Raw genomic sequence first — 25,230 nt, forward strand, 5'->3', positions numbered from 1 at the left:
GGAAACTGTTAACATTTTAATACAAATGACATATCAAGATCTCCTTTGTTGTCTAATGTTATCAGCGGAAGATGTACTACATTGCCGTTCTTGGATACAGCCTTCTTTCTACAGTAATTAGTGCGGTGGAAGACCGGACGGTGTTAACGGTTGTAGATATTCTTCAGGATATTGTAAGTTGATGTTTTCATCTTCTGGACCATCACCACCATTCCAGCATAGTCTGTTGATATACATTTAACCAATTTGCCCTGTCACCGATTGACAATTTTCGCGTTAATTCGTTTGACTTCATCGTTTCTCAGTGCTAGGATTGCCCGTGTACTCATTTCTTCTGTTGATAACCCTTCGTGATGAAATTCTTCAATAAGATTTGGACATAATAAGTCTTCTTTATTTGGGAACTTAAAGTGAGGAAAATGTTAAAATTTATAAGAGCTGAGAGAGCAGGAACTGTGTCAGACAAAAGCATTCACACAAATGAGAGGTGAGAGGACCGTGTGCGTGGTTGAATATGGTTGAGAGGTGGGCGTGACTTGAAGAAATCTCATGGCCAAAGTCTCATCTCGTGGGACTTGAAAAAATTTCTTGAAAAAAGTCTCGTCTCGTCTAAGGATTTTTTTATATAATAGAGAGATATGATTAAATTATGAAGCCTGGAATTAATTGACTCGTAACTTGTCCATATAGTATCTGCTGTCTTTCCTACCACTGGTCTTCAATTCTCCATGGTAGCAGCGTGTCCAGGCTGCCTCATCTTCAAGACAATTTGGTAGCTCATCTCTTGACTGGTCCTGGTACAGTCCATGACGGCTTGGCCAGAAAGAAGCTGCGAAGGTGATCTGCTCTGTAGCATTAGAAATTCATTGATCAGACAATACTTCATTTTGTGTTTTTTTGAATCCATGTTGACTCACTATAAACATTCAAATGCTACACATTTATAATTCACAAATTTTATTGTAGAGTAGCTGATTTTTGGCCACTCATGGACTTTGAAGCATAGAACACCACTTTCAGTTTCAGACTTTTGATCACCCCATATACTGTATACATCAATTATTATATTGTCTATAATAATCTACTGTATAAAAACTACATAGTATTTTATAGGACTTGAAGGAACAATATAACTTTATATATTCAAATTGTATTTTTCTGAAGCTTATAAACACTGCTAAGGTTTGTTATAACTAATCACATGAATATTATAAATCTGTGGCTTGTCATCAGATACTGAACAACAATTAAAGATCTACTGTTTTAAAGTGATTGTTTGTATTCATCGATCTCCTAAACATGCAGAATCGAGCAGGAAGCTCCCGCCCATTGTTTGGTGCAAAGTAGGAATCATCTGCTTCTCGGATACCAAGGGTAATAGCAGGAAAACATGGAGAGCTTGCAGCATTGGTACACATACCGATAGTCACTGGCCTGGCAATGCAAACCGGACCAGTGGTGCTGTGAGGCCACACTGCTAGTGCCTGTGCTGCTGTCTTATGTTAAATAGTATTTGAATTTCATGTACCACATGAATTTTTTTTTATTATTATCCATAATTCTATAATATTTTCAAACCTCCTTAATCTAATTCAGGGTCATAAGAGGCCGGGACCAACCCTGGCAGCACTGGGTGCAAGGCAGAAAACTTCCCTGGACGTGGAACCTGTTACTTTTCAGTGAACTCTTTGGGTTGTGCCAAAAAGAAAAGAAATCGTCTATAAAGTATTTCACAACTGGAGTTCAGGTAAGATGGATTTATTAAGCACACAGGAGTAGAAAAACAAGCCTTTCATAAAGAAAGTAAAACCTAACGCTGGTGCAAGGTGAAAGATCCATTTCATTTCATTTGTCTTTGATTTTACATTCTAACTTGAGGTGAACTTACCACTTATCTTTAGATTTATTGATAGTGATAAGCAAGAGGGAATTCATGAAGGTGAGCTTATTTCCGGGTCTAAAGAGGCTTCTGAGGCAGATAGCATGCTGTAGGACTTTAATCTGCTCGTGTCCACCATGCTTTTTATTTCATGCCGCCTAATTGCTTTGGTCTTTTTTATGGTCTGGTGTAAATGCTTTTGTGTTTCTTTTATATACTTTCACACTGTTTGCAATCAAGCTGAGCACAGATGTTTGTCCAATATTCCCATTCAGTCACACTTTATTTTTATCTCTGATCCTCAGTTCAGCCCCAAATGAAATTTTGTGAAAGATTCCTATTTACAATCCACAAACATTTGGTTTAGATTAAAAAAAGTAGAAAACCAAAGATTAACATTTTGCATTTTAGTCATTTCTTTTAGAAAGCAGGATTCATCAGTAGTGAAGATTTGTGGGAGTTTTGTCACTCTGGCAGCCCCCCCTGGAGGTCCACAGGCTGACATGCACAAACATTGAGAGACCGAAAGAAGGAAACTCCAAGTCACCCCTACTGCATTCCTACAGTCTTATCAGAATGCTGAACACGTGGCCTAAAGTGTGGTGTAGCTTAGGGGGGAGCAAAGGCTTATGGGCCGCTGGGACTGCTTCTGGCACCGGTGGGACCTGCTCCACCATGACGGGTTACCTTTGAGCAGGAGGTGCACCGATATATTGGAGAGGTGAATGGGTACGTTAATTGAGGACTATTTAAACTAGAGAATTCTGGGAGTTTAGGACAGGCTGGGTTTAGAGCAACAACATGAACATGTTGAGTATTTGCTACCAGTCCTGTTCTGGACATGTCATGCTTGATCATTTTCTTAATAACTACTTCCATTAATTTACTTGGGATGCATGTTAAGCTTTCTGGCCTTGAGTTGCTTGGATCAACCCATTCTCCTGTTAGGAATTTTCCAGTAAGCAGAGATTTTCAAAAAATATGTACCATGGGTTTATACACAGTATGTGCTCACTAATTTCCTTAAGCTCTAACGAGTAAATGTTACCTGGTCCTGGTGATTTGTTAGATTTCAGCCTTTTAGTCCACTTTTAACTTCTCCCTTTACAATTTCAAATTCACCAACTATCTCCTTAGCAGTCCCTGTTACTTTTGGGAAGTTATTGACTACTTTACACATATAAACTTCAGTGAAGTGCAAGTTCAGAACATCTGTTATTTTACTGCCTGTATTTTTAATTCCCCTCACCATGGCTTCAGACAGTGAAGGTCATGTTTCATAAATAAGCTTGAATACCATGAGAAGGAGACATACTATTGAAAAAAGGACCACCAAATCAACAAGTTAATTGAAAGGGCAGGCAAAGTTGCAGAACGCATTCTAGACTACCTGGAGTTCGTAGCAAAGGAGAGAATTAAAACAAAACTGAGCGCCATTATGATCAATGCTGAGTATCCTCTCTCTGACACACTAGCACTGAGGACTTTCAGCCAATGAATTATTCAGAAAAAGTGTGTTACAACACAATACTTGGGATCTTTAATACAAAGAGCAATACATCTTCATAATGACACACTGTGATTGGGATGGCCAAGTCAGACTTTTTCTCCTTTTAATTTTCTTGCTTTATAGTCATTCTGGCATGTTTTCATATTTTCATGTATGTATGTATTTAAAGAGGACAAAGGGTGTATATGATATTATTTGTCTTGACTTCTAGAAGGTTTTTGAAAAGCCACATGAAAGGACAGTGATCAAACTAAAAGAATTGGGTGTTCAGGGCACAGTCTGTAGGTGGGTACAATGTTATCTCAAAAACAAAGAAGCGAAGGGTAATGGCAAGGGAAACTTTTTCAGAATTGGGTGATGTTAAAAGTGGTGTCCCTTTGAGATCAGTAATGAGGCAGCTGCTGTTTTATTACACATAAACATTATGGGCAAAAATATAATCAATAAGCTGGTTACATTTGTAGATGATACCAAAGTTGGTGGAAAGGGCAGATAATGTTGAATCCGCAAAATTGTTACAGAGGGATTTGGATGTCATGCAGGCTTGAGCAGATTTGCAGCAGATGAAGTTTAATGTAAATAAATGGAAAGTTTTACTTATAGGAAGTAAAAGTATTAGGTTTGAATACATAATGGGAGGTCAGAAAATCAAAAGTACACCTTATGAGAAGGATTTACGAGTCATTGTGGACTCTCTGCACTATCTGCATCTAGGTAGTGTACAGAACATATTAAAAAAGGTTAACAGTGTTGCATGTATATATATATACAGTTGAACCTCGGTTCACGAGCATAATTCGTTCCAAACCTCTGGTCGTAAACCGAATTGGTCGTGAACCGAAGCAATTTCCCCCATAGGATTGTATGTAAATACAATTAATCCGTTCCAGACCGTACGAACTGTATGTAAATATATTTTTAAAAATATTTTTTAAGCACAAATATAGTTAATTACACCATAGAATGCACAGTGAAATAGTAAACTAATGCAAAAACATTGAATAACACTGACACAAACACATAGGCTCCCTGCTCAGCTGCAGACTCAGCCTTTCTCTCACTCTCTCAGCAGCAGGCGAGCCCACCCACCCTCCCTCCCTCTCTCCCTCCCTCCCTCCTTCCTCTTCTCTCCTCTCCTCTCCTCTCCTCTCAGCTGCACGTGCAGGCTCCCTGCTGAGCTGCACTCTCTCTCTCTGTCATCAGCACGCGAGTCTGCTCTCTCTCTGTAACATTGCAGCAGTTCGTACAACCCGATCATTGTATAAACACTGTTTTTTTATGAGTTTTAAGCACAGGGGGAAAAAAAAGGAACATTTGAACAAATCCGAACTTTATTTAAAACCCAACCACAAGCAACCAAGAAAATAACATTGTAAGAGTTCGCGCACTGTAGCCTTTATGATCCGATCGCTGAATAAACACTAAGCACAGGGGGAAAAAAAGGAACATTTGAACAAATCCGAACTTTATTTAAAAACCAACCACAAGCAACCAAGAAAATAATATTGCAGGATTTCATGCCCGATCGCTGTATAAACACTTTTTAAATGAGTTTTAAGCACAGGGGAAAAAAAGGAACATTTGAAAAATCTGTAATACAAAAATTAACCTTGCTCCTTGCGAAGGCGAAAGCCTCGTGCAGCCATTCCAAAAACAAAGTCCTTGTGACCCACCCCTTCGTGTTTGCCCTCCACATCACTGGCAGTCTGGCTTTGCTTACATTGTGCTGCTTGAGAGCACGAGTGTTCTCAAATTGGTAAATGAGTAAACTGGTAAATAGTTTTTCTACCTCTTCCAGCACTTGAGGCCTCTGCCTGGTTAACGCTGTAAGTCCTATTGCAACATCAGCTGCTTTAATAGATTCTTTCTGCTTTAGAATAGTCGAAATCATAGGTTTTGACTTCTTGTACTCGGCGGCAAGATCAGTAACACGAACGCCATGCTCATACTTTTCAATAATTTCTTTCTTTACTTCGATTTCAATTTTCTGAAAAACATTCTCTTCACTTGCTTAGAAGCCATGGCTAACTGCAAAAGCACATGAAATACTGTAGCGCACAAAGAGTTCACAGATAAAGCACGCACGTCTGATTGAGAACAATGAACAGGGAGAGGCTGAACAAGTGCTTAAATACAGTAATCGGCGCATACGAACCGGAAGGGAAATGAAATAGAGCACAAAGAGTTCACAGCGAAAGCACGCACGCATGTCTGACCGAGAACAATGCAACACGTGCGGAAATCATCAGCGCGCACAAACCAAAAGTGAAACTGGCTTGTTCGTATACCGAGTGTGTGGTCGTGAACCGAGGCAAACACCAGATAAAAGTCCAATAATTATTTTTTTAATAACTATGTGCACAAAGCACCCTCCACTCCACAATGCTCCAATACAACAATACACAATCAAATAACCAATAATCAATCCTCCACTCTCCCAGACACGTTGCCACCCTTCCATCCAGCTCAGCTCGTCCGTCTGGGATTTCCCACAATCCTTTATAGTCCGTGACCTGGAAGTGCTTCTGAACCCTCAGTCCATGTGACTTCCTAGCACTTCCGGGTCAGATCAAAACTCTTCTTTTTCATCCCGGAAGCACGTCATTTCTTCTGTCCATGTGACTGGGACGTACTTCCGGGGTGTAGGGAAAATAGTCCTTACTCCTCCCTGCAGCGTCCTCTGGCGGCCCCCATGGTATCCAGCAAGGCTGTGAATAAACACTCCATTGTCCATAATTCCCTGCTGGTATTCGGGGCATTTCCACGCTACCGGGAGGGCTCCACCTGGCGGCCTGGGGTTATTGGCCAGGATGAATGGCCGGCGATATCCCACAATGTATATATTATTTTTTATACACACACACATATATAAAATTAGGTCTATCTTTTCTGATGGTGATCAGAAGGCCTTTTGAGCTTTATTATTGAACTACTTTTAGGATAGGCCAGAAACAATTTCCAACATTAGGACTGTCCTGTAAAATTACATTTCCCAGGAACCCTTGCAAATTTCTGCATAACTTATTAGTTAGCCTCACATACAGTCAGGTCCATAAGTATTTGGACAGTGACACGATTTTCATAATTTTGGCTTGGTACACCACCACAATGGATTTGAAATAAAGCAATCATTATGTGATTGAAGTGTAGACTTTCAGCTTTAATTTAATTCCAGGAGCTCAAAAGTATTTGGAGCAGTTCCCTCATTATTTAGCTATCAAGTTGTTAGTACAGTATTTAACTATTAAGCAGCTAAAAGGTCTGGAGTTGACTGCAAGTTTGTAAGTTGCATTTGGAAGCTGTCACTGTGAACTCTCAATATGAGGTTCAAAGAGCTGTCCATGCAACACAAAACAGTCCATCATTAGGTAGAGAAAACAAAACAAATCCTTTAGAGAGAGAGCAGAAACATGAGGCGTGGTCAAATCAACCATCAGTAACACCAGAATGTTTGGAAAACCACAGTATTTAGCTGTGCTGTATGATTACAGAATTCTGTCCTTGGTGAAGAAGAACCCCATCAAAACATTTAGCCAATGCAAGAACACTCTCCAGGAGGTAGACCTATCATTGCCAAAGTTTACAATCAAAAGAAGACTTCATGAAAGTAAAGACAGAGGGCCTACCACAAGGTGTAAACCAGTGGTAAACCTTAAGCATAGGAAGGAAAGATTAGACTTTGCCTGAAAACATTTTTTAAAAGCCTGTCCAGTTTTGACAGAAGAAACTAAGATCAGTATATGCCAGAATGTTGGAAGGAGAAGAGTATGGAGAAGAGAAGAAATGGCTCATGATCTGATGAATACCACATCATCAGTGAAACATGTGGAGGCAGTTTTAATGCATGATCATGAATAGCTGTGAAATTAAATCAGTCACTAGTGTTTATTTATGATATGACTGCTGACAAAAGTAGCAGGATGAATTCTGAAGTGTATAAAGCTATGCTATCTGCTCAGATTCAGCAAAATGTCCAAAACTATTAGGAGGACACTTCATAGTACAGATGGAAAACCAAGAAAACCAATGCTTTTTGAGGCAAAGAAGTGGAATATTCTTAAATAGCTAAGTCAATCAACTGAACTCAACCCAACCGGACACGCATTTCACTTACTGAAGACAAAACTGGTGGCAGAAAGTTCACCGAACAAGCAGCAACTGAACATAACTATAGTAATGGCCTGGTAAACTATCACTAGGGTAGAAACCCAGCAATTGGAGATGACCATGGTTTCCAGACTTCAGGCAGTCATTGACCATAAAGGATTTTCAACCAAATATTGAAAATAATCATTATATTTATGATTATATTAGTTTGTCCAAATACTTTTAAGCCCCTGAAAATAGGGGGACCATTTATAAAAATTTCTGTCTTTTCTGAACAGCTCATACAATATTTTTGGTAAACCCTTTAAATTAAAGCTGAAAGTCGTCTATACTTATGGACCTGACTGTAGACAGCAGCAAAAGAGCAAGTCCAGAGAAAAGCGACCAGGCTGACTTGGGAATGAAGATTTGTGAGCTATGAGGAGTGACTGAAGGAATGGAAGCTTTTCAGTTTAATCAAATAAATATAAAGAGGGGCCATGACTGAAGTATTTCAAATCATGAAAGGAATCAGTAAGTAGATCCCATTTATTCGTTAAAAGTCAATACTGCAAGAAGAGCATGGTAGGATAATTTATTAAGGGCAGATTTTATGCCAATGTAGAAATCTCAGATACAAACATTACCAAGTTGTGTGGCGAAAAGTAGGAATTTAGGGACCTTGATATCTCAACTCAATATTATTTTGGACAATCGAGTTGAATAGGTTGGAAGAGCTTTTTGGAATGAATAGGCTGTTCTCGTTACAATTTTTCTAATATTGTAATATTCTAGAGATAATGCATTCTCAAAACCCACTCAATCCAAATTAGGGTGGTCTGTGTCTGTTATGGGGTCTTAAATCCTTGGGAAGCTGCCAGTCTCTTTGCAGCTGACGTATTTCTGCTCAGATAGGCTCTTCGTGTTTATTTTACAGTATTTAGAAGTAGAGAACTGCTGTCTTTCCAATAAAAAGTACTCCTTGTGCTCTTTCCATATTAGAGGATGATTCTCTGAAAAGTTTCATGGCAATATATAGTAGTCTGTAGGGGAGTGTCTCACACCCCAAACAATAACCCAGGAGACCAAAAATGACAAAAAAAGCTTTAATAACAAAATCAAACTAATTAATACAGAGGAACAGCAAAGCACAACAAAAGACAGAAAATAATAAACATCTTTGCCCCCAAGGGCCTAACTAAATGGCAGTAATGGCAGGCTACTCTGTTACTTGTTTTCCTTGCCCATCTTCCACTGGTTTAGCTCTCCTTTCTCCCCGTGACCAGCTGAGCTCTCGTTGGTTACTGCCTCTCAACTCTAAGCTCTCTTAGCAAAGGAGACAAGGCCATTTTATATTGTGCCCCAGCCACCTCTGGGTCCCCTGTTGTAAGAATTTCTGGGGTCTCTTCTCTGGTATTGTATGGGTAAAACTGCCCTGCGCAGCACCAGAGATTCTCAAATGTGAGCCCCACTATAGAGGTGTCCCAGGGAAGGCCAGATTGGTTGTTCTACCCAGTAAGCCTGACAGGCTACAACACATTCAGACATACACATTTTAATTGTAACTGTCTAAAAAACTCATGTGTCAGCAAGGTTCTCTTGTATTTGCAGGGTCAGATTATTGGTGAAATTTGAAAGAGAAAGGAAAAAAATGCAAATAACGAGCATGTACAAGAATCATAATGTTGCAGAGACTGCCAGTTAGATAGCCTTCTAGCCGCTGTGTTCCATTTTTGCAGATAAAAGAAATCTTGATTCTCCAAATGCATTTAATACCATGGCAAATTTCCAGTTAGTAAGCGTGATTTTTTATGTTAATAGCATATGTGTGAAGTTTTGAAAAATTCTGCAGGCCCTGGTGTAGCCTCATAGCATGAAGTACTGAGACTGCAACCTCAAAAGGTAAGCGTATGTGTCAAAAGCAGAATAAAAGGTTTTGTCTTGTCCTCGCAATCACTCGTGCACTGCTTTCTTCACATCGTCATCTGTCAACGACCACCCAGATGTTTTTTAGCTGTCCAAAAAGGTGGAAATCACACGGTGTCAACTCTGGCGAATAAGGAGGATGTGGCAATACCTCAAACTTCCAGTTCCCCAGACAAGCCTTGGTGTTCTTAGCAGTGTGTGGACGGGTGGGCCTTATCTTGCAGCAAAAGGGCTCCTTGAGACAGCAGTTCCCGCCACTTGCATTGAATAGCAGGCTTCACATTGGTCTCCAGCAAGTCACAGTAACTGGCACTAGTGACTGTAGTACCCCTAGTGTTTGACAATAACTCAGGTGCACGAGTGGTTGTGAGGTCAAGACAAAACCTTTTATTCTGCTGGAATCCAGGCACTTTCAGGCAGGTGCCACAAGTGCATTGAGAAGGGTGGCGACTACATTGAGAAATTGCATTATCAGCTTTGTTTAGGTTTGTTCCATTTTCTAATAAATCCAATTTTCTAACTTCCGGTTGACTCCCCTTCGTACTACAAGAATGTTTAGTGCTTAACACAGCTGTTCTTGGAGTTGGTATGTATTTTTCTGTCTTGGGTGTCTGTAGGATCACTCGGTGGACAAGCCAGCATCAGTGCACACTTATTCCAAAGTGCAGTGTCATTCTTTCCTGCTGCCATCAAAGTTTTTTGCTGTAGATGCCAGTCCACTTCAGAACTTTAGAAATACCCAAAAATAGAAATATTGGATAATCTATTGCACTGCATGCATATCATTGCAAAAAATATGACAGTGTACAATAGTCATCATCAACACAGAATGTAAAAGTTAATAATTACCACAATGATGGTTTCTAGCTGGTATAGATTGATCTTTGTCCCTAAGAGTATAAATACAGCACAGATTGTGCCTTCTGTCACTTTTTGGTCAGGGAATCCTAACAGGTTGGTAGAAAAACTTTGTTTCTGCCAGTTTTAAGAAATGGCTTTCTGTTTCTATCTCGGCCTTCTCCTAATGCTGGTCAATACATCATATTCTGAAAATAGCACAACTGTGACTACTACAACTGTGGCTACTACACCAGATCGTAAGTAATGATTCTTTTTTATTTGTTTTCATATTGCTTTTGTATTACACCTGTAAAGATAATTCAAAGACATAATTTATATAACTTTTCTTTTAATGTGTTTTATGTGAATTTCAGCAAAAACGGATACAGTATGCGCAATATAATATCATAAATGCAGTCCTTATCTATAGTAGTTCAGTTTAGCTCACCTTGAATGCATGTTGAGTCCATTCCAGAGTTCACAAAAAAAGCTGTGACAGACTCCCTCATATTAGAGTGAATTAAACTTTCCAAGAGGTCTGACTGTATATCTTTGAATTATTGAAAGGAAACCAACAGGAACATGGACAGAGCATGCAAAATCCACACTAGAGCTAAATGTGAAGCCCAGGCATTTTCACTTAAATTAGCCGAACCACATGATCTAGCCAGTCTTCCACATCGACGGCATGGTAAGACAAAGCCTATCAGTGCTTCAGCAGGTACAGGGAAGAAAAGAAAGAAAGAAAGATGGAAGAAACCAATTCTGGATGAGATTCCCAACACTCAAAAGATATTTACATACACATGTATGCACGCTCATACCGTCTCACTCACAATTTTGAGTTACCACCCCAAATAACTGTATGTCTTTACAACATGAGATGAAGGCAGATTTTCTGAGTGAAGTCCACAAGGACATGGAAGCACCATAGAGCCTCAAAACAGCAGTTAGGCCATGACAAAATTGAGTCCCAAAACCTAGGTGTTTTGAAAACAACGGCACCACCTTGCAGCCCTTGAACTGAAAATTTTCTCTCCATCCAATTAACTTTCCCAAATGTTTATATATCATTTGTAATTTGGCAAAAATCTACATCTTTAAATAGTAACAGGTGATTTTAATCAACCTAATTTAAATTGTGGAGAACCCAAAAAATCAGAGTACACAGTAAGTGATCTTTATTGATGGAATGCATGTTCAGAGTGTGAAGGTCTCACAAATCTCATTAAAGTGTATGTATATGTTAATCTTTAAACTCTAATATATAGGTAAGTTTGGTAAACTAACCAATCATGGCTCCCGTGTGAGGGCAGCCTATAAGCCTATAAAAGAAAACCCTAAAGGAGGCTGTGCATCTGACTCCTGCCGATAAAGGTTTGCTATGACTAATGTTAGGACTTGTTGCTGTCCTAGTACCACACAGGTCATGAGCTGACACTTTCAGACAGAGAAAGCATCAGAGCAAGCAGCTTTGCGACCTGTCATTCACATACTGTATCTTGAGCCGGTGATACAGTTTGAAACCTTACCTCCAAACACTGCATCAGGGAGGCAGAAATAATTGGCAGTCATGGCCAAGAATCGAGTTATCTGCAGGAGATGGTGAAGGGAATGATGTTCTGTCAGATCCCTGAAGACCCTTTTATACATTATCACCTTGGCTGCTGAGGATGGGCTAAGATATTACAATGTCACTGAGGCAAATTGCAAGTGAAGGAGTACCTGTCATGATAGGGATCTTGATCTTTAGGTGGCAGTTGTGGCAGAGGAAAAGCTAAAACCTGAGCTACTGAAATGGAGAACCTCAGGATGGATGAGGTAATACTGTTCATTTTCAGGATGAAGTGACTCTTGTTGACAAGACTGGCAGAAGTCTAATTTTGAAAACAGTACAGAGCAGTGGTGCTTATTAGTAGTGATGGTACTGAACAGTTATTCAAGATGATGGACTTGCCCTCAGAATTACCCAGAAGCACAGTCCCCAGGTTCGCATTGGCCATCTCCAGATTGAATATTTAGGGTTAAGCTTGCTGTAAATCAGAAGCATGAAGGTGTTAAAGCTCAGTAAAGACATCCTTGTCAGAATCTAGCAATATAAAGTGGTTATATGGGCAAGGTTAATGAGACATTGGCAAAGGTTGAACAATTTGAACTATTTGTGGAAGTACAAAGTGGCAAATGTGACATATTAACAACACCTGCATTTAGCAGCATGGAAAATAGGTCAAAGCCTTTGGGGGTCTTACTATGCTGTGAAGCGTTAAACTGGCAAGCAAGGAGGGATTTGTTGCCATGCCAGATGGGCAAGCAGGCAGAGCCTATGATATCTACTTAGCAAAATCACAGATGTATGATGTGATGAATGGAGTCTGGGGAGTTGATGCGAACAACATTACCTGCACTGAAGCTGAGGGACTTGAGTCTAATACTACAAGTCTGAAGGTATAGTCCTCTTGTGTAGTACTAAAATACAATAGATTTGAAACACAAAGGGTTAGGGAAAGATATTGGGATGTATAACAAAACTTTAGAAAAACCATAAGAGCCTAGTTCTGTTTGTCCATCTGTTCATAATGCTGCATATGCAGTGTATTTGAATATTAATAATAATAATAATACATTTTATTTATATAGTGCCTCTCTCACGCTCAGGGTTACTTTGTTTATACGGCTGGTCTCATCACAAAACTGCAAAACAGAAAACACACATTGGTAGCTCAGAAATAGTATTTGGAATGTCTAATCTGTGAGCATCGGGAGTCCTCTGCTACTGCATGAATGTCCTCCCCCAAAATGTTACCTGAACAATATGTATTTTAGCAACCCCAGGACAAAGCCATGGTCCATTCATATAAATTGACCCTGACCGGTTACTCAATATTATAAGTAACTTACACTAAACAGAGTCAAACCAGATCGGCACACAATCCTGAATTCTCTCTGGCATTGCTACAGATGTTCATTGCATTTAGTCTCAACTACTAGCACTCCAAAAAGGGCCATCAAGTCTATGTCTGGTCTCAAGAAAAATATGCACAGTAGAAAACGTAAGGCAGGTGCTACTAAATATTATTAGCTCTAATAAGCGTGTGCTCGTGGTCATTGTTCTCAGTATGCCACACATTAAAATAGTTCTTGAAGCAGAATTATTGCATTTCAGAAAAGATTAAACACACTTGGCTTTAGAGATATAGTTCAGTGTCATCCCGTGAAGTATGTCCGCTGCTTCCACTGCCCAATTAATTTCACAAGAGGCACATCACTGGTCTCAGAACTGCACAATGCAAATAAAATAAACTCTGGGCACTTGTAAAGCCAACCCTCCAGGCCTGCCATCCAGTGTTTCAAGTCAATGGGTTTTCAGCCCTGCAGGACAACAGTTACAAGCCATACAGCTAACTTTCAATCATATTCTCAGCTCCTATCAAATGACAGTAAAGGGTGCATTAATAAATGGCAATTTAACAATTTTAAATGTCACCAAAAGAAACTATAGGAATTGAGAAATATGCCATTTATCTCTGCTGGTAGGCATGCCTTGATGTAAACTGCTCCCGTATCACTCGGTCGCCCATCCACCATTCATTTCAAATACACAAATGACATCGACCGACTCTTAGAGGTGAATGAAGTAATCAGAGGCAGCTTAGAAAGCGACAGGCCGGTGCTTCATGATGACATTGAAAGTCAAAGAGATACCAAGCAGATGGGCTGAAAAAACTAATAAATGGTAGTGGTGACCATTGTTAGCTGTCAAAAGAGTTTTATTTCTGCATGGTTGAATAAACTAAAAAAAAAAATAATAATAATTTTCAAGCAGAATTGGATGCTTAATATGCCATAGCAGGTAACAATAGCCTGAGTAAGATTCAGTATCAGTGCTGAAATATAAATGCTGCTCTGTGCAGTCTGTGAGTGTTTTCTGTAGTGTATTGGAAAATTGCTGAGTAAAGTACCTAAATATGCAGAGATAATGCAAGATATTTATTGCTTTGAAAACAGCAGCGTATTGTAAAAAAAGAAAAAAAAAGAACCGTGGAGGCATATCGATTTTCTGTTCTTATTTATATTTTATTGCAAAAGATAATAAAAGCAGTTCATAAAACAACACAGATTCCACCACACCCACCTGGGTAATAAAGTTAATGAGCCAGAGGCAAAAAATAACAAGAACGTCCACATTCTCATCCCAAACAACCCTCTGTGAGCCCCTGCCAATCAGCCACACCCAAACACAAGTTACACTGTCATGTCCAAGGGTCGTCGGGCTGTAAAAGTACACATTCACAGGCCATGACGTCTGCGTGTGTCATATTCTCTTACCGTGTTTAAAGAGAGCAAACCGATCTGCCGGATGGACCACAGATCATATAGGCCACATTCTTCAGGTTTAATTAGGAAATTAACTGATGTTGAAATGGGTTAAGTATACTGATGACATACAGTAGGCAATAAACATATTCAGTATATATTGCTGCACATAATATACTTCCTGTGTATTTGTGTACATTTGTCCTGTTACAAATTTTAGGCTTTTGGGTGCTGAATCCAAATCATATACTTGTACAGTTCTTGAGAGATGAAAGTTTAAATTAAAACAGATTTTAGGAAAAAACTGATACATATGTAAATTATTTATTTATAAATTACACATATCATTGTTTTAAATATATTATCTACAAAAAGTAGTCACTTGGTTATTTTTTTGCCCTCTTATAATCCTCTGAAGTTGTTTCACAGTGGAATGAATATCAGATGTCTGCTAACATGGATTCACTCCTTATTCCACCATAATGTCTGCCTGTCCTGGTGGAAGTTCTCCCCAAGTTTATCAGAGTCCACTCCCATGAAATCTAAATGGGAGTGTAGGAAATGGATTTTTATAGACATGTTGCATCCAAGTGCTAGGTAGGAAGAGTAAAGCTCCACAACTTATTTCTTGTTTGAAGTCTTTGTACTCCTAAGAAAGAAAGGAAGGATTTGTATGGAAGGGTGTATATTCTTTTATGATTTTCTTACCTGTTATTTGGTCAAGACAAATAATAAATCAGCCCGGCCCTGTACATTTCTGGAAAAAACATTTAACCACTTAATATCTTCTGGACAATGAAAAGGTATCTTTCTAACCTTCTGAATCTAAATTCAGGTATATTTTGAAGGAATAAGAACAGAGAAAAAAAGTCTGACTGAGAGCAAAAATTGTGTAGCAAATACTTCTCCATAACCAATGTTAAGAATGAAGAAGACTGCTATTTTTAATACTTTGAACACTCTGTGGACACACTCATCATGGGTAACTGGTGTTGGGCCATACACAACAATATCGTCCAGACAGATGGCCGCCCTCAGGAATTCCAGCAATGATAGTAGACATCACCTTCTGAAAACAGCTGTGGGCAGAGCTGGGGACAACAAAACACCCCATTGCAGGAGACAGAGGTAGTCAAATCTCTGCCTTCAGGTTGGAGTGGAATCTGCAGGTACCTCTGGTGAAGGTCCAATTTGGAAAAACATTTTAGAGCCATGGAACTGGGCAGTGAGCTCCTCAGTGGTTGGCAGTGGGTATCTACCTGGTGTTAGTACTTTGTTCACAGCTCTGAGGTTAAGGCATCGATGCAAGCTCCCTATCTTTTTTTGGCTATAAATAGGTTTAAGACCCATGGCAAAGCATTAACTGGTTCAATGATGTTTGCTGGGCGGCACGGTGGCGCAGTGGTAGTACTGCTGCCTCGCAGTTAGGAGACCCGGGTTCGCTTCCCAGGTCCTCCCTGCGTGGAGTTTGCATGTTCTCCCCGTGTCTGCGTGGGTTTCCTCCGGGCACTCCGGTTTCCTCCCACAGTCCAAAGACATGCAGGTTAGGTGGATTGGTGATTCTAAATTGGCCCTAGTGTGTGCTTGGTGTGTGGGTGTGTTTGTGTGTGTCCTGCGGTGGGTTGGCTCCCTGCCTTGTGCCCTGTGTTGGCTGGGATTGGCTCCAGCAGACCCCCGTGACCCTGTGTTCGGATTCAGCGGGTTAGCAAATGGATGGATGGATGGATGATGTTTGCTTGTGCAGTTCAGTGGCAACACTCTCCTGGAGAGCCGGGGAATTTGATGGAGAGATTAGATGACAGGGCATATGGAAGGATCAAGCAGAGGGTTAAAAACTGAGAGACAACCCAAACTTGTGAAAAGAGCTGGGCATTGTTGAAGCCACGGTGAGCTGACAGTGAGGAGAGCTGAACTATCAGTGTCTAAGAACGTAAATCCCAGAGCGGTAAAGAAGTCCAGGCCTAATGAGTTGACACATGGCAGGTAATGTGAAACATGAAGTTAGGCAAGTACTTTTGGCCATAGCATACAGACAGAAAGAGTGTGCACAGTAGTTTAATTTTAGCACTGCGATAACCACATAGAATAGCAGAGGAAACAGTGTGAGTCAGGTGAGTGAAGAACTGTTTGACATTAAGCAGAGACACTACTGCCTCAGTGTCTAACAGCAGAGGAAGACACACATTGCCCGACTCCAAAGTACAAGTTTTGAAGGTGAGGGCTGTTGAGCTCACTGAGTGAACGGTTGTTGAATCAATCTAAATTTAAGACGACTGTTCTATTTATTGAGATGAAGGGGAAGCCAAAAAACAGACTTTAGCAAAGTGGTTAAGTGCTGGCACCTGTGCCTGCAGAACAGCTTGGAGCTCTGGGCTTTTGACCACAGTTCCTGCAGCTCTGTCTAGACACAGACTGCAACTGCCTCATAAATATCGGAGCTGTCCTGAAATTAAAAAACGAAAAACTAGTAAGTTTAGCCATGATTTGGGTGGGTGAATCAATTTGAAATACCATGTCATTTGCTTTCACAAGAGTTGTACCATTTGGTGTCATCGAAATTTAGGGTTACTGGCATGTTCCGCAAGTTGGTCCTTTCGCCATGTAACTAACTGAACTTGCAAAAGCTGAACTGACTCACTGACTGACTGATGAATAGGGATTCGTCTGACGATGGATTGTTCAGGTGTAAAGAAATAAAATCCCAGGAAGCTTATCGATATGGAATATCCAGCCACAGTTCCGTGGGTTTTAAAGATACATTGGCCTTCGATGCCTAACAAATGCATACGTATGGCTGTTTTACGAGCTTCGTTCACCTCATTCGGACTAACGTCTGTTGAATAAGATTTAAAAGATTCAATCCAGTGAGTCCACAGCACTGGTGACTCACCCTGAAGTGCAAGAAATGCAAAAGTCGTGGGAACGAGATCTCCACCATTAACAGAATAATCCTGTGTTGCTGATCTCAGGTGCTTGCAGCATACTTGGGTCAGGGAGCAGACACACAGAAGTAGTGATTAGTGACCAGCCTATAAAATCAGCAAAAAGAACTACATTTTAAGAGTTTCATGTTCTTATCAATAAGCAATGACCACCATTTTGCTACTAAAAAATAAAAAAGATATTCTATATTCTGGCAAATAAGGTAATCATACATGCCAGTCTTGAAGGGCTGCAGTGGCTGTGGGTTTCCTTCCTGCTACTTTCTTCATCAGTGACCAATTTCTTCTGCTAATTGACTTCTTTCCCTTTTATTTTAATTGCCTTGTTTTTTGAAGACTCGGTCATCTAAATGGCTGCCAAACAAAAATAAATAGTGAGATAATGCTAAGTTAGGGTCTCAAACTCCAAATAACTTCATTCCAACCAATTTCTTAATTAGAGGCTGATTCTTGTTGTTAATTAAAGCCGTTATTTAACTCTGTGGCCTGTTGGTGCTCTCATTCTGCCACAGCAGACATTTCCAAAGCTGTTTTCTTTTTTCTTTTCTGGACCTGAGTAGATCAACATTACAGAGAGCTTCACCTTTCTTTCTTTTGAGATGTTTTATGATGGACACAGGATGTTGGTGTCATGTGTTGCCTTGTTTTGTGTCTCATTATTGTTTGGCTGCTAATTAGAGGAAAAAAAAAACAATTAAGGGGTTTGAGTCTTAGATAGCAAGTCAAGTAAAGTTTAGGCAAAAGAGTTAATTAGCAGCAAAAACTGGTCACTGTTTAAGGTAGTGGTCACAATTAAAATCTTCTGCCACTGTGGCCTTCTAGGATTGTAGTTTTAACACCCCTGAAATATACTATCTACATGTGTGAAAAATCTATTGCCCCCTCCCCAGGAATAATTGTCACCAGCTGATCAAATTAGGGCATTCTCTGCATTTGTGCCCACTGTCTTTCTGATAGTGGAGACATCTAAAGATGTTTTGATGCTCTTTGTGGTTCTTTACACCGGGGTGTCCAACTCCGGTCCTTGTGGGCCGCAGTGGCTTCAGGTTTTAATTCTAACCATTTTCTTAATTAGTGAGCCGTTTTTGCTGCTGATTAACTTCTTTTGCTTTGGTTTTAATTGACGTGACTCAGGCCCTTTAGTTGTTTCTTTTCCCTTAATGAGCAGCCAAATGATAATGAGACGCCAAACAAGCCGCCACATGACCAGCTCAACTGAAAATAAAGTAAGGTGAAGGTCTCAGTCATGTTGGTCTGCTCAGGTCACTAAAACATCCTGACGGTGGACTTAGAAAAAACAGAAAATCGAAAGTCTGCTATGGCAGAACGAGAGCAACAACAAGTCATGATATTCAATAAACGGCTTTAATTAACAACAAGAATCAGCTTCTCATTAAGAAATTGGTTGGAGTTTGAAGCCCCAGTTTAGCTGCTCATCTGTTGGCTCATTTCACATCTCATTTCTGTTTGACTGCCATTTAATGAAGAAACAAATCAATTCAGAGGACTGAATCCTTAAAAACAGGGCTATTAAAATGAAGAGAAAAGGAGTTAATTGGCAGTGAAAACTGCTCACTGATTATGATAAGGGTTAGAATGAAAACCTGCAGCCACTGCGGTCCACCAGAACTGGAGTTGGACACCCCTGCTTTACACCATTAATTTAGAGAGACATTCTTCTTGGATAGCTATACCTGGGAATTTTATTTCTATTCTTTGTTTTCTCCATTTGGACAAGTTGGCTCTGACCATGGTTATAAGGAGCTCCCAGGCCTTTAATGTCACTTTGTAACTCAGTCCAGAATGATAGATATCCGCAACTTTTTTTTTTGCAGAAGTTTTTAGGAATTTCTTTTGATTGTGACATGACATGCCATTAGAACCAGTTTGCTGAGAATTTCATCCAAAAATGAAGGGCCGAAGTTAGTTAAGTTTATATTGAGACAGGCTGTTGTACATACTGTAAGTCATGTCTAAATGGCAACCAAATCCTTTAACCTGTTGACCATAATTGCGGTATTATATAATGGGAGGGGGTATCTTTTTCAATACTGTAAATGCTAAAGACTTTACACACCAATATTTTTCCCTACTGACTAACCTGTGTATATTACTACAATCCATAAAATAGTCAATGGGAAAATATGCAATATTGGAGAAAACCAGAAAGAAATACGTGCCGTGGTCAAAGTGGTGTACACTCTTAAAAATAAAGGAGCCAGATTGGATCTTCAGAAAGATGCCATAGGAGAACCACTTTTGATTCCCAAAAGACCCATCACATGAAGGTTCCAGAAATAACCTTTACTAATTTAGATCTGTAACAGACTTTATGAATAATCATGAATAATGATAACAGATTTTTAAAGTACCAGTGGTTCCTGATTTACAAAGGATTCTCGCTGCATACAGTAACACAGGCTAAGTTCAGGTTTTCCTAATTTGTTTGTGTCCTGCTAAGTTGACTACCATTCATTAAAATTTCAGTGTTTTTCTTTTCTATATATGTGGAAGTTTTTAAAGCTCAAAGAACCAACATCATATGCAAGGAACTCTTCCCAGAATGAAATGGTTCTTTGTCAAGCAATAGTTCTACGAGGAATTGCACAACCCTGTAAAGAACAATGAAGTACCATTAAAGAACCAGCATTTTTAAAAGTGTAGATTAAACTGTAGAATGTAAAGTAAGAAACAAGTGAAAAGACCTGATGAGGCGAAGGAAAAGAACTGAACTTAAATGTCTCCAACACCTTCTGGTTTAGAAGGCCAAATAAACAAATGGAGATATACTGACCCAGAGCCCAACAGAACAGGTAAGAAAACAGCAATTAATTATGTGCAGAGTCCAGTTTTCTTGGTCTGTTTAGCCATAACAGTTTAACTATTGAATTTTACCATATTTTAATATATTTAGATAAATCTCAATATACAGTGTATGATTGATACACAATAATGTCATATATCAAGTTGTAAAAACACTTGTACACTATAAATATTGCACAATTTATTCTATTAAATTTTGGGTCAGAGGGTTAATTTAAATCAGATTTTTTTAAGGTGCTTAACATGTAGAATTCTAAATAACACCCCTTCACATTTAACATTAAAAGAAAATTATTGTTTCAGTAAGAATTGGCTGCTTTTCTGCGATACCCCTCAATATTGTCCTCGTTACAAGTCACGTAAGTAGTTTAATGGGGTCCATGTTTAAGCAGTTGAGCTTTTTTTCCGGCATTTCCTGACAAATACACCCAAAACTGTGCCTCTTTCAAAAATCTCATCAGTCTGTTTTTTTGAATCCAGTTTAGCAGCGTAGGATCCCACGCTGACGTGCACTCCACTTCACCTTAGGGCACTTTCACAAACAAGACTCACATTTGGACACGTTAGACTCCTCAGTTAACTCAACGCAGTCTTGTTAGATGGGAGGGAGAAACTCAGAGAAAATCCTTTCAATCACAGAAAAAATATGCCATGAGGTAAAGCACAAAGTAAAGATGAAATCTTTTGGTGTCTCAGATGGGAAACCTCGTTTTATAAGGTGAGGATGGAAACTAGGGGAGTGAAGGAGGCGTTCTTTCATCTATGTAGATGACTTCTAGAGATGGCTTAGTGAGAACCATAGCAGGGCATTTCTAGTTCACAAAATGAATGCTACCTTGCAATGTCAGGGCTTCTTTTATATGGTCCAACCAGAAAGGCGTAGTTTGTAAAGGAAGTGATGGAAGTCCACTTCTGGTTTGTCCTCATCTACTCTTGAAAGGCAAGCTAGTGACTTGGCAACCTTCAGTGCCTTTATCTTGTGCTGTTTCCCCTGTACAGACCCTGTAACAAGCTGTCCTACTATATCTGACCATGCTTAATTTTGAGAAGCCACTGGGGATAAATGGTACCACTGAAAACCAGTTTAACTGAGTATCTGAACAAGTGCAGTTTGACAAGAAGCCTGCACTAATTTAAGACAAATAGTGAATAAAACATTAAACAGGCTGTTTCTGCCACTACGTTGACCTCTTCTGCAAATTGCTTTGGATAAAAATGTCTGCTAAGTGAATAAATATAAATAAAAATGTATATGTTCAAAAAAAATCTGAACTGAAGTGTTAAAATAAAAGTCACTGTGGAGAAACTACAACAGATGTCAAGCAGAGCTCATGAGAATGAACATGGAAAACTTTAAGACCCCGCAGAACAAGATTTAATAGTTAGCTGAGACCAGAACTGATGTTTCCATCAATAACTTACACATGTAGTTATTTTCTGTGTTTATGTTTTAATTTTTAATTAGCTATTCAAGCTGGCTTTTTCCAGAAGAGTGATAAAATGTATGTTGCATGCAAAAAATAAATAAAAAACAGATCTGACACTTACAACCCCTCATTGTGGCTGGAAGACATGTATCTGGCATCTAGTGCTTCTGAGGTTGTTAAATGGTTTCCAAATTTCTACTTTGAAATGATGTTTAAGATTTATACATAGAAAATGAAAAATTTTATTAGCCTATATTCAACGTTAGACTAAACAAGAATCAACTGCAAAGTTTTATAGAAATAGGTGCGGTGGTTGTCTTATTGATGTTTGGACAGAAAGACAGAAATTTATATATATATATATATATATAATATAATATAATATAATATAGGGCGGCACGGTGGAGTAGTGGGTAGCGCTGCTGCCTCGCAGTTAGGAGACCTGGGTTTGCTTCCCGGGTCCTCCCTGCGTGGAGTTTGCATGTTCTCCCCGTGTCTGCGCTCCGGTTTCCTCCCACAGTCCAAAGACATGCACGCTATGTGCATTGGTGATCCTAAATTGTCGCTAGTGTGTGCTTGGTGTGTGTGCCCTGCGGTGGGCTGGCGTCCTGCCTGGGATTTGTTCCTGCCTTGCTCCAGCAGATCCCTGTGACCCTGTGTTAGGATACAGTGGGTTGGAAAACGGATGGATATAGATTGGCTCAAAATAAACAAAGTGTCATTCCTTACAAGTAATTTCTGTAAGGCACATTCTTTGCATGTTGTTGCCATCTAGTGGATATTTAGTGCTATTAATTTAGCATTATTTTAGCTGATAATGGTAATAATAATAATGCATTTTATTTATAGGGCACTTTACATTAGTAGTAAATCTCAAAGTGCTACATAAAAAAGTTCAAACAAAGGCAAAGCATGATAAAAACAGAGATAACAATAATTATAGCATTCTTGTTAATAAGCTTTCCTAAATAGAAAAGTCTTTAGCTGTTTTTTAAAACAGCCCACAATCTGCTGTGTTCTTAGGCTCTCTGGTAGGGCATTCCAGAGCTGTGGAGCAGCGGCTTCAAAGGCTCGGTCACCCATTGTATGAAGTTTGGTCAAAGGGGGGCAAAGGCAGTAGGTATTTGCAAAACTGAGGTTTCTTGTAGTGGATTGTAATATAAGGAGTTCCTTAAGATATTGTGGAGCATTTCCATGGATACACTGGTGAGTAAACAAACAGAGTTTGTATTCGATACGGAGATGGTTAGGGAGCCAATGAAGTGATCGAAGGATTTGTGAAATGTGTTCATATTTCTGCACCCTCATCAGGATTCTTGCAGCACTATTTTGAATTTGTTGTAGCTTTTGAAGGCTCTTGTTGGGTATCCCGATGAGGAGTACATTACAATAGTCCAGTCTGGATGAGATAAAGGCATGAACCAGCTTTTCAGCATCACAGAGGGAGAGGTAGAGACGGAGTTTGGCTATGTTTTTCGGAGATGGAGGAATGCAATTTTACAAAGGTGATGGGTATGTTTATCAAATGACAGATGGGATTCTAACTTGACATCCAGATTTGTAACAGAAGGGGAGAGGGTAATGGTACGGTCAGAAAAGGAAATACAATTTACAGAGGAACGAAGTTGATATGGGGTGCCAATTAAAAGAGCTTCAGTTTTGGTGCTGTTCAGCTTGAGGAAGTTCTTGGACATCCAGGCCTCAATCTCATCCAAGCAAGAGGAAAAAGTTGATGGAGGTGTAAGAGAAGTTGAATCCAGTCTCACATAGAGCTGCGTATCATTGGCATAGCAATGGAATGAAACTCCATGCTTGCGAATGATGTGACCCAGGGGTAGCATATAGATATTAAAAAGGGTTGGCCCAAGGACTGATCCTTGTAGGACCCCACAAGTGACAGTGTGGGTATGAGATTTAGCATCCCCCAAGGCCACATACTCAGCCCTATCTGTAAGATAGGACTCCAACCACACCAAAGCAATGCCAGAAAGTCCAATTGTATAGCAAAGATGATTAAGGAGAATATTATGATCTACCATATCAAATGCAGCTGTAAGGTCCAAGAGGATAAGGAGTGATGGAGAGCCCTGGTCAGCAGCCATCAGGAGGTCATTGGTGACTCTGACCGGGGCTGTCTCTGTACTGTGAGAAGTTCGGAAACCAGATTGAAATTTTTCAAACAGGTTGAATTTTTTGAGGTGATCCTGAAGCTGAACCAAAACAATCTTTTCCAAAACCTTAGACAAAAATGGAAGGTTGGAGATTGGACGATAGTTTGCTATCACTTCAGGATCCAAAGAGGATTTTTTTAAATGAGGTCTAATTTTTGCAGTTTTCAAGGCCAGTGGGACTAAGCCGCTCTGAAGAGAGTGACTAATGATATCAGCAATAAGAGTGCTTATATCTGATACATTAGCTTTTACCAGAGGAGTAGGAAAAGGGTCCAATGAATACGTTCAAGGCCTCATCCTCTGTATGATGCCCTCAACTTCTTTAACTGTGGTACAGAGGAACTGGGAAAGGCAGCCCATTGACTTTGGAGTAGAAACATCCAGCGATGGAGGCCTGGAGGCAGACAATGAGGAGCGGATGATATCCACCTTAGAGGTGAAATATTCAATAAAATGATTGCATTGCTCCTCTGTGAAATTATTACAGGCGTAGGTGTGAGGACTGAGTAAATGATTTATCATGGAAAAAAGTAACTTTAGTGATGTCTCAGTTTTTCATTATTTTTCTAGAAATGTATACATAGAGTATCTAATATTTTATTAGCCTGCAATCTAAGTTAGACAATACTGGAAATAACCACAAAGTTTTATAGAAATAGGTATGGTGTTTTTTGAGTGCTCTAACAGACAAATATAAATACAATTTTGTTTATTTATACAGTATATGTAAATACATGGAAAAATATTTCAACATGAACAAATTATATGCATGTATTTATGTGTGTAAATGTTTTATGGTAATGTACTTACAGTATGGTAATGCGGTTGTATTCTGCAGGTAAATCAATGTAAGTGCTGTGTTCCTGTACTTGCTGATCAGCACCCTGTCAGAATCTGATTTGAACTGAATTTATTGTAATAAATTAAACTAAATAATTTAATTTAATTTTACTAATAAATTAACCGATGAGACTTTATAGAAATGAGTACTTTTGATGTCCACCTTTTAATGCTAGTTTAAAGACAATAGAAAGAAGTATGTAATTTTTCAAGTTATCCTTATTACAGAAACTGCATATACATATGGATGAGTTACTAACCAAAATATAAAGAACATTTCTACTATATGCATTTCTGTTATCATTATTTACATTTTAACCAATAGGCCTTAGGACAAGCTGAACAAGAAATGGAAGTGTTAAAAATATTACATTTTTATATATTATAGGCAGTGCCCGGCCATAAAAGGGATACTCTCCAACAAGTGGTTTGAGTACAGGAATGCTAATAGAACACACACTGCATATAAAGT

General features: G+C 39.3%; 1 protein-coding gene across 1 annotated transcript in view; it reads left to right on the top strand.

The window, feature by feature from the left end:
- Positions 1–10,334: 10,334 nt before the first annotated feature.
- The window catches only part of zgc:158432 (uncharacterized protein LOC555281 homolog), a 32,733-nt gene continuing 17,837 nt past the window's right edge, over positions 10,335–25,230 (top strand). The window contains exon 1 of the mRNA XM_028814666.2: positions 10,335–10,498. Within this exon, the coding sequence (XP_028670499.1) occupies positions 10,393–10,498 (106 nt within the window). The 5' untranslated portion in view covers positions 10,335–10,392. The remainder of the gene's footprint in view (positions 10,499–25,230) is intronic.

This window comes from Erpetoichthys calabaricus, chromosome 12 (genome assembly GCF_900747795.2).
Source record: "Erpetoichthys calabaricus chromosome 12, fErpCal1.3, whole genome shotgun sequence".
Classification (NCBI taxonomy): domain Eukaryota; kingdom Metazoa; phylum Chordata; class Cladistia; order Polypteriformes; family Polypteridae; genus Erpetoichthys; species Erpetoichthys calabaricus.